General features: G+C 54.0%; 3 protein-coding genes across 3 annotated transcripts in view; 2 read left to right on the forward strand and 1 right to left on the reverse strand.

Moving 5' to 3' along the window:
* Positions 1–349, forward strand: part of GUITHDRAFT_145581 (hypothetical protein) — a gene marked incomplete at both ends in the record, with an annotated part of 3414 nt that extends 3065 nt beyond the window's left edge. The window contains one exon of the mRNA XM_005823541.1: positions 175–349. Coding sequence (XP_005823598.1) covers positions 175–349 — 175 coding nt within the window. The remainder of the gene's footprint in view (positions 1–174) is intronic.
* Positions 350–2942: 2593 nt separating this feature from the next.
* GUITHDRAFT_155175 (hypothetical protein) lies at positions 2943–6206 on the forward strand. The gene is made up of 24 exons (XM_005823542.1): positions 2943–3139; positions 3188–3235; positions 3280–3308; positions 3416–3503; positions 3563–3650; positions 3724–3789; positions 3838–3890; positions 3942–4004; positions 4056–4099; positions 4131–4184; positions 4233–4286; positions 4335–4370; positions 4415–4507; positions 4637–4729; positions 4777–4860; positions 4906–4948; positions 4996–5057; positions 5114–5170; positions 5230–5274; positions 5348–5401; positions 5449–5522; positions 5582–5599; positions 5646–5754; positions 6012–6206. The coding sequence occupies exons 10-24, from the start codon at positions 4131–4133 to the stop codon at positions 6117–6119; spliced, it is 984 nt and encodes a 327-aa protein (XP_005823599.1). The 5' UTR covers positions 2943–3139; positions 3188–3235; positions 3280–3308; positions 3416–3503; positions 3563–3650; positions 3724–3789; positions 3838–3890; positions 3942–4004; positions 4056–4099; the 3' UTR covers positions 6120–6206.
* GUITHDRAFT_117166 (DNA-directed RNA polymerase III subunit RPC37-like protein) overlaps positions 6205–9190 on the reverse strand; it is a gene marked incomplete at both ends in the record, with an annotated part of 4018 nt that continues 1032 nt past the window's right edge. Inside the window, 12 exons of the mRNA XM_005823543.1 lie at positions 6205–6238; positions 6376–6455; positions 6500–6555; positions 6603–6648; positions 6768–6817; positions 6863–6980; positions 7086–7325; positions 7461–7544; positions 7588–7699; positions 7856–7938; positions 8627–8704; positions 8951–9022. Of these exons, the coding sequence (XP_005823600.1) occupies positions 6205–6238; positions 6376–6455; positions 6500–6555; positions 6603–6648; positions 6768–6817; positions 6863–6980; positions 7086–7325; positions 7461–7544; positions 7588–7699; positions 7856–7938; positions 8627–8704; positions 8951–9022 (1053 nt within the window). The remainder of the gene's footprint in view (positions 6239–6375; positions 6456–6499; positions 6556–6602; positions 6649–6767; positions 6818–6862; positions 6981–7085; positions 7326–7460; positions 7545–7587; positions 7700–7855; positions 7939–8626; positions 8705–8950; positions 9023–9190) is intronic.

Genomic DNA, 9190 nt, shown 5'->3' on the forward strand with positions numbered 1-9190 from the left:
GCCTTTGGTGCCAAATCTGTCTCCCCCTCCACTCCTTGGTTCCTGCTTCCTCTCCTCTTCTCCTCCCCTTTTGCCTCCCTCCCTCCCCTCCTCCTCCCCTCCCCTCCCTTCTCCCCCCTCCTCCCTTCTCCCCCTCCTCCCTCCTCCCAAGTCTTGACTGCAACGTCCTTGCAGAATCAGAAGTAAGGAGGTCTACCGCACTTGCAACACCCTCCTCCTCGCCTCGTCAGCGCTTGTACAGTCCTCGGATACTGATCCTCAAGTACCTCCCGAGTCCGTGCAGTTTACGGGGCCGCTCAGTGCGGCGATGCCGGGTTGCAGTCGGCAGCAGCTACTGACGGTCAAGTGACGACCAAGACTTGTAACATAAAGCCGCAAGAAGCGACTCCCGAGAGTCTCACGGCCTGAAACTTCAGACTGGCCGCGCGTCACCGGATGAAGTTCGGACTCAGTTGCACGGTGAGCAGGCAACGAAGGCAAGTTGGCCACTGCCGAGACTCAAGTTGACCCTCACTGAGTGAGAGCCCGGCCTTTCGGCTGACCGGCGTGAGCCGCCGGCCCGGCTCGCCCAGGCACGGTGCCGTGACGCCGGCCGCGTACGGTCACTGCCACGTTCCGATCACCGGGAGCCGGATCAAGTTCGGAGTGACTCCGAGCCTCCGACACCCGGTGGCACCCAGTCACTCGGACCGTCACGCCGAGTCACTCAGCCGGGGTCCCGGCGGGGCGAGTCCCGCGCGGGCGGCGTCGGGCCGCTGATAATCCGACCGGCCCGTGAAGGCCGGCTCGCCAAATGAGATCCGATCAGTGCTGCGGCACGCGTAATCGGCCCTGAGCGGCGCGGCCTCGGCGGAGTCACGAGTCACTGAGTCACAGTCACGCGGCGCCCCCCCCCCCCCGGGGCGCGGCGGCGCGGTCCCTGTCAATTGGCAACTCAAGTTCACAAGAGTCGGTCTTCCCGAGCCCGGGGGCCCGGCCCGGCGGGCCGGGTCCCGGCCGGCCCGGGAAGTCACCAAGTTTTGCTGTGAGTCCTACCGGTCACCGGGTGGCACTTATTAGGAGGCTACTATCACCTCTCAGATACCACCCACCCTACTCGTTTATTTCATTCGGAAAGGTAACCCCCCTTGCATCGATTACCCCCTGCTTTAGCCTTTTTTCTGGGGATGTACCCCTAGATCTACCCTGTGCTTCCCTGCATCATCAACCCCGATCTGAATACCACCCTACCTTTGATGTCAACCTTTATCACCCCACCCTCAGTGTCAAACTTTTCCACCCCACCCCTACTTTCTCCTACACTACAGCAACCAACCAGAGCGGAACTCAGACTACCCCTACCTTCAAAGGAGTTGTTAGGGGTAAACCACATTTTTAACGGGTCTGGCTGACAGTGGAGGGTCCTTATCAGAACCACCCCTTTTGAATGGGGTACTTGTCGTGTGAATGGGGGGTACCTTTCTGGGTAACTAGCTACAACACCTAAAGGCACCTTGCAGTACCCTCCCTGTTTATGGGTGCAGTTAGGGGGTGGGGTACTTCGTAGTATGAAGACCCGAAGGGTGGGTAGGTTATGTTATCCGAACAGTGAAGGCGGTACAAGCTACAGGAGGGGTGTGGGTAAGTTACGATATGTGTATACGGGTGGGGGTACTTACCGGGAGACAAAAGGGTGGGTGATTTAGTGATGAAAGCCAGGGTATCAGTTAAAGAGGGGGTGGGGTAGGGGTTCAGGAAGAAGTCAGTACCCTAAACTAAAAAGACAATATAAGTTGTTGAAAGTGAATCCAAATAATAATATTTTTGTTTCGACAATTCGGTAGAAAAATTATGCTTGTACTTCGGTCAAGTACAACAGTTGTAGTGAGTTTAAAATATATATATATTAATTTAAATAAGCTTGGTTTTTTAAAATCGGGATGAGGTTATCTTTAGGAATTAACATCAATACAGTACAAGATAAAATATTTAAAACACGTGAACCAAGGTTTTAGACGTTTAAGAGTTTTAGCGTCACATTCGGGCTGCTAAAACTCGTTTTTTAAAAAAGGCTCAGCCGCAAATGCCGGCTTTCCCGCATGTGCCTGGTGGCTAGCAAGCAAGCGCATGGCCGACACAAGAGGCCTCCTCCTCCTCCTCCCAACCTTCCCTACTTGTCCTCCTTGTCTCTAATATTCTCTATCTCGCTGCCGTCTCCTTCCTCCTCCTCCTCACCTGCACCTTGTGCCTCCTTACTAGGCTTTCAGTCCGCACACGTCTCCTTTTTATGCCCCATCCCTTGTTGATCATCCGTTACTAGTCTCGGTCTCATACTCCTTATCCTACATTCTCTCTTGGTCATAGAGAAATTCCCTTCTTTGCTTCTTCTCTTGAACACCGTCTCTTGTCATTGCATGTTCATGCTGTCAGAGCCAATATCACACAGAGCCTGTTGGGAGTGACCTCTTTACCTTTCCTGCTCCTCATAACCTTTGGAAAGTTCTCTCAGAATATATCCCATGTTGTTTTCCTCTTTGATGTCCTTCCAACCTTGGTCTCTTCCTTCTTACCCCTCAATGGCACACATGAATCCATTTTTGGAATCAGTCGTCTCGTCCGTCACCTACCCCCCATCCCACCCCCCTTTTCTCCCCGAAACCACTTGGGACAAAGCAAAAATGCAGAATGTTTAGCGATACCATGCACTACACTCTCCTTGCAGCTATCTTCGCGTTGTCTTGTTATTTGTGGAGGGATTTTTGTCTTTGCCTGTTGGTGCAACCTATTTTTGCCGGCTGTGTATCACAGCGTCTCCTGTACTTTGTGCATGTCTATCTTCATCATCACTTTGTAAAGGGTGTTTTAAAGGGTGGTTTTTCCCCAAAATATTGGGGAGACTCCCTTGATTGAGAAACGAAAGATCATTGAAAATAAATGCATGCCATTCACGCCTGTTGTTGTTCAGGCATCGTCGGCAGATTCATTAGTAGCTAGCAATCGATGGCGTAAAGGAATTAGTGCTGGATTGCAATCGACACCTTCAGTGAGCATCAGAATACGCTTCGACAAGCGAAGAAGTGCAATGTCAGGAAACGGCTCAGTGCAAGGTCCAGGAAAGCACTACGTCCTCCCAAAGCTGCACAGGAGCCCATCCCAGCAGGTATCGTTTACTATTCGCAAGGGCGTGCATGATGGTTTCTTCTCAAAGAACTCTGAAGAGCAGTCACGGAAGACTATTCGCATCTCAGACCTTCAGGTTGACTCCCCTCAAAGATTCAGTGTTGTTGACATCTCTTCAAGGACTCGGAAGAAGAAAACGACAGTCGCAGGTACCATGCTGCTTCATCGCCTTTTTGCATGTTTTAGTGATGCAAGACATGACTTTGTCTTTTTCTTTCCCAATCCTCATTCTCCTCTTTCCCTTGCGCTCGCACAGCCCCGACATCAAGTCGGCCATCAGTCAGCTCGAGAAATCCGTCAGGATCTCGGACGATAGTCATCGATCACCTCCCAGTGGCTCACAGGTATACTTGGTGTACACTCAAGGAAACATGCTCCGTCTTACTCTAGTGGGTCATGGCAGTCGGGTTCTCAGCCTCAGTCTCAATCAAATTCCCTCCCTGGTTCCCTCCCCGGCTCCCACCAGAATTCAGGATACAACACACCCAATGGTATTTGAGCTTGTTTTTGCCTCTGAGGAGATAGCAGCTCGAAACTGCTATGAAATAACTTGAAAGCCTGCAGTCTATTCAAGGCCAATGTCACCGCCGATCGCCCCCTCTCCCATCTCCGCGTCTGCTGGAGGATCGGGTTCGGTTTGCTCGTATTTGAGTTCTCACCCTGACACGTAGAGGACAGCCGCACCCACTCGGCCTGTCAGTGCTGGACCGAGTGAAAACCAGTCTGCAACGGTGAAGATCCCCTGACGCACGTCGTGCATCGTTGTTCATATGCTAAGGCAGGCATCCCCCACTAGCAAGCAACCGTCGAGCTCTGAACGCGAGCTGCATGCTCGCGTGAAGCAGGTGTGTTGATCTTCGCTCCCTGCAAAGTGAAGCTGAGACGGATGGGATTAGGCTGCAGTGCAACGAGCTAGGGATCTGACCAATGAAGGGTTCCGGTAAAGATTGATGGCTGAGATGTGATGGGCGATGGGATTGACTGGATTCATTGCTAGGGCCCTCAACAAGGAAAAGTATGCCGAGGTAAGGCTTTTCTTCATTAGGCTCGTCAGCATGACTTTGTCATTCTAGGCTCGTGATGCATTTGCCAATGCAGAACATGTATTTCGAGACCTCAATGACCTGGTGAGTTGTGGTGGAAACAAGTTCCATTGGTAAGTTGTTTTCCAATAGGAAAGTGCAGAAGAAGTTGCAAAACACAAGCTCAATGTATTCTAGAATTTGTTCTCTGTTATTATCACAAATGTGTGTAGGCCGAAGCCAAGATCCCTTCTACTCCCACCCCACCTGCCGGGACCAATGGAAATGCCAACAATGGGATCACATCAAATGCAGGCACTTCACAGGTAGTCCTAAACCCAATCGAATGTTGTCTTTTCGCGTTTGCTAACTTGAAACTTGACAGAATGGAACAAAGGTGTTGCTGTTTTGACATGCGTGCTGTGAACGGCATGCTGAGAGCGCTGGTCTGACAGAAATCAACGCCTGAACCCAACTCTGATTCGTCAAACAACGGAACACCAACGTCTTCCACGAACGGCACCCCGAAAGGGTCCAATCAGAATCAGGTAAACATGTAGGCACGCTGTATCTCACTTCTCACAACTGGGAGCAGAGCGATTCTCCAGTGCAACCAGATAGTTCAATTCAACCTGTCACGATGCAGCAGCAAAATGTTGCGCAAAATGTTGGAGCCCAGGTCGTGTCTTGCGGTTGTACTGCTGGAGTGCTGACAGGGAAATAGTTGAAATGTGGGGTGGGCATTTCATTTGCAAAGAATGATTCTGGTCAGCGCCTCTAGTTGTAAGCATTTATTGGTGAAAGTGGTTATCAGGGGAGAGCAAGATTACATCCATTCGACAGAACAGCCCTGCTGACCTCTGTGGTCAACTTCAGGTGGCCCCCCCCCCAACGCAGCCGTGACGTGTTTGACAAGTGCTATCTCTCGGTAGATTGGAGACACGATTTTGAAAATCGACGGAAAGTCGGTTTATGACAAGTCTGTGGAGGTAAGGACAATCGATCCTCAAGCTCTTTCGTGCCCTTATAGCTCACACCTTCCTCCCAGGAAATCATCGAGTTAGTGCTGGGACCGCCGAACACCAGCGTTCAGGTTTTGCCCTGCCGATGATGTTTTGCGCTGGAGTGGGATAGGACGAGTAGGAGCTGATCGCCGGATACCACAGATCACCATTCAAACGCAATACGGCTTCCCTCATGTCATGACGGCGCCATTCCAAGTAATGGACCAGTGGGCGAATCTTGTGCCTGATAGGGTCTGATACAGGAGCTCCCTTTCGACCTGAAGAAGGACAAGAGGCGGCGGAAGGAAACCTCGAAATCGAACACCGCCAACGATTTGTGAGTGCCATGGCTCCTCCTCTTTCAAGAAGACAAGGGTACTGACTTTTGGCCTCCAGTTTGCGGCCAGAAAACAGGTTCAGAGGGAGCAGGGTCAGGGTTTGGCGTGACTTGACGTGTCAGGTTGTACGGAGGTGGGAGGCTCCCCCCGGGTTTCGAGCACCTCGAGTCCTTGAGATCAGCGCAACCTTATACAACTCCTTCTCTCAGCGTTCGAACTGTGAATTTGTCGGTGCGTGTCGCCTGCCTTTCATTGTTCTCCTACATTGCAACGCCCTCTTCCTCTCCTACTAACCCGAATCGCTCCTCTCCTCCTCTCCTCGTCCCCCATCCCTCTTTCTCTGCTCTATCCCCATTGCGCTTTGCTCTCTTCTCGTCTCCAAACCCGCAACCCTAGCCCCGGCTCTCTCCCTTCTCTCTTCATCCTCCGTCTGCTTTCCTTCCGCCTCTCTCTTACTCCTCGAGCTCTCTTGTGACTGCTACTCGCAGCGGCAACTCCCCCTCAAGCAAAACTCAGAAGCCTCGCTGGACTTGAGACAGGCCCTGACGCAGGAGCAGCGGCCAGCTGAAGAAAGGCGGGTGTCAGTGGGCGAGTGACATGGGAGGGGGAGGAAGCGAATTGGATGTCTGTCTTATGTCAACATGTCTAGAGTTGCCAAGTCTCATTACAAGAGTCTGTAGGTCACGGTGGTTTGCAGCCCTTGAACATGCAGGCGCTGAAAGCAGAGACGATGAGAAGGATAACGAAGCAAGAAGGAGAGGAGACAAGGGAATTTTGCAGGAGATATACAAGGGGAGGAAGAGGAGGGAAGGTAGAGGAGGTAGAGGGAGAGGAGGAAGCAGGTAGACTTACGTTCCGCTGAGCGTTGCGAGCTCGCGGATGAGCTTGTTGATGACGCCAGCGCCAGGCTCTGAGCCCAGCGCGTTCTTGACCTGCTGAGTCTTCAGCTGACGGTCAAAGAGGTCAAAAGTGTGACCGTCTCTACTAGGACAGATTTGTCCTGCACGGCATTCTGACGGAACAGCTGCAGGACTGAGAGTGACAGTGAGGAAAGCGAAAGGGAGGGGAAAGATGCCGACCAGCATTCCTCGCGACGTCGTCTGAGTTCTTGAGTACGTGTAGACCCTGCTCGAGTTTAAGTGAAGGACAGGGAGAGAAGAAGAGGAAAAGGAGGAGGCAGAGAGGAAGATGAGACAACAACATGCAAGGGAGGAAGCTTGTTAGGGAGGAGATGAATGCTTCACCTGAACAATCTCCGTCTGCTCTGCGATTATCTCATCGAAGTAGCTGGAGTCTGAAGCGAGTGAGGATGACGGGGAATCGTAGAGGATGCGATTACCAGCTGAGGCTGCGACCTGAGAAACAGCTGTGGAGGGATGGTCTGCGAGCTTGGCACGAAGATCATCGCGGGAGAGAACGCCTGCCGACTTGAGCGTCTGAGCGATCGCAGAACGGATCTGCATCGTCCTCTTAGTCACTCCTTCCTCTCCTTCCCTTCCTTCCCTTCCTCCTCTCCTTCCTCCCCTCCTTCTTCCTCTACTTCCCCTCCTCCTCCAACGGACCTGTCGAGCTTCCTGCGGTGTCATCCCAGCTGCAGACGGCGGAGGTCGAGCAGCCTCGTCTGCCTTGTCTGCTGGCTTGCTCTTTGCGGCCTCTCCCTCTCCTGCCGGCTTGTGCTGGGGCTCGTGGTGGGGCTGGGAGCTGCTACTCTTCCTGGAGGAAGAACGAGCGACTGCTGCCTTGTGAGGGTGTGTGAGGGCTGCCAGATGCGATTCCATCTCATCCCATTTCTCCTCCTGCATCTGTTGGACAGCCGTCAGCCCCCTGCCTGCCCTCCTACCCCCGTGCTCTCAGATCTCTGCTCCTTTCCCCTTCCCGATCCTCGTCAAGTCGACGCTCTTCTCCTGGAAGGGCCGCACTCTCTCCCTCCCCCCCACCTTGTGAATATCCGGAAACCTCCGCGGGAACTCGCGGTCAGGCTGAAGTCGAAACTCCCAGCAGCCCTCCCGGCGAACAGCAATCTGCCAGCAGCTCAACCCGAGCAGGGGATCAGCTGGAGTTGACTTGGAACATCATCGACTCCAGCTGGGCGCTAGAGACTTCGCGGGTAAAGTCACGACGGAAGTCGGACGCGTGGACGCGAGCAGACTGACGGAAGCGAGAGAGGATGTGATACCTGAGAGAGGAGAATCAACCCCCTCCCCTCCCTCCCCTGCCTCCCCTCCCCTCCTTCCCTCCCTCCCTCCCTCTCCTCCCCTCCCCTGCCTGCCTGCCGAGCACCTCTGCTCCCTCCCCTCTGCTCTTCCCCCCTCTCCTCTCGTCGTGAGCTCACCGGCACCGTCGGAGCTTCTCGACATGCTCCTGCTGCTTCGGGTCGTCACGGTAGAGCAGCTCGCTCCTGACAACCCAGCAGCCCTGCGAGAGGAAAGTGAGGAGGAGAGGAGGAGGAGAGAATTGAAAGGAAGCAGTTAGGCGGTGAAGAATAAAGAAGAGGCTGATGGGAGAGAGAGGGAGAAAAGGAGGGAAGGAGGAGGGGGAGCACGAGGAGGGGGAGGAAGGGAGAGGAAGGGAGGAGGAGAGGAGACGGGAAGAGGATCGAAGAGGAAGGGGACCTGGAGGAGGACGGCGTTCTTCTGCAATTCACGCAAGAGATCGTCTTCCTGTGAAACAAATTTTAGACAGTGAGGAAGAAAAGAGGAAGGGGAGGAAGGGGAGGGAAAAGAGGAGGTGGAAGGGAAGAGGAGGAAAGGGAGGGGAGGGGAGAGGAGAGGAGAGGAGGAGGAGAGGAGAAGGAGAGAAGAAGGAGAGGAGAGGAGAGGAGAGCGGGATGGAGAGGGGGAAATGAGGAGCAATTCGGACTTTGTTCATGCTAGAAGGCATCAGTTCGATAAGTCTCTCTAATGTGAGGACCTGATTCATCCAACGTCAAGTTACATCCAATCCTCCTCTCTCCTCCCCCCTCTCCTCCCCCCTCTCCTCCTCTGCTCGCCTCCAAATCTCCTCTCCCATCAGCCCTATGCCTTGTTTTGTCCTTCCTGCTCCTTCCCTCTGCTCTTCATCCTCCGCTCCTCTCCTCCCCTCCCCTCTCGTCTCCTTCTCTTACATGCGCCGCACTCATCAGTGCCTGAACTTGTTGAGGGAGGGACATGCGCAGAAGCTGCTCCCTTGACAAGTCGGTGATCTGCCTCGACGTTAGAGGAGCGTCAGGTTTCAAGTCTGCGTGCCTCCCTGCCTTCCCTCCCTCCCTCCCTCCCTCCTGCCTCCCTGCCTGCCTGCCTCCCCTCCCTCCCTCCCTCGCTCTCTCCTGCCTCCCTCCCTCCCTCCTCTTCCCCTCCCTCCCTCCCTCCTCTTCCCCTCCCTCCCTCTCTCCTCTTCTCCTCCCTCCCTCCCTCCTCTTCCCCTCCCTCCCCTCCGTCTCGCTTTTCACCTGCGCTGGGACTCCGTCGTCTCTCGTCTTGGATATCGCGTTCAGCGAGTTGAGGTAGTCCTCCTTGTTGACCTGCGACATGCGCCGTCAAGAGCAACCATGAAGGTGGTGGAGGTAGAGGAGGAGTAGCACAAGGCAGGAGGGATGAAGAGGACAAGAAGGAGGGGGATGAGGGAGAGGATGGAGGATAGTGCAGGATTATAAGAGGAGGAAGGAGGAGAAGGAGGGGAGGGAGGGAGA

Source organism: Guillardia theta (assembly GCF_000315625.1).
Source record: "Guillardia theta CCMP2712 unplaced genomic scaffold GUITHscaffold_106, whole genome shotgun sequence".
NCBI classification, from domain to species: Eukaryota; class Cryptophyceae; order Pyrenomonadales; family Geminigeraceae; genus Guillardia; species Guillardia theta.

What these genes read in the sequence shown, in the direction of transcription:
- GUITHDRAFT_155175 (XM_005823542.1), top strand. Translation starts at nt 4,131, where the DNA reads ATGGGATTGACTGGATTCATTGCTAGGGCCCTCAACAAGGAAAAGTAT. An exon ending in CAAATGCAGGCACTTCACAG is followed by an intron (nt 4,508 to 4,636) that starts GTAGTCCTAAAC and finishes CTGGTCTGACAG; the next exon opens with AAATCAACGCCTGAACCCAA. An exon ending in TTCGAACTGTGAATTTGTCG is followed by an intron (nt 5,755 to 6,011) that starts GTGCGTGTCGCC and finishes TGCTACTCGCAG; the next exon opens with CGGCAACTCCCCCTCAAGCA.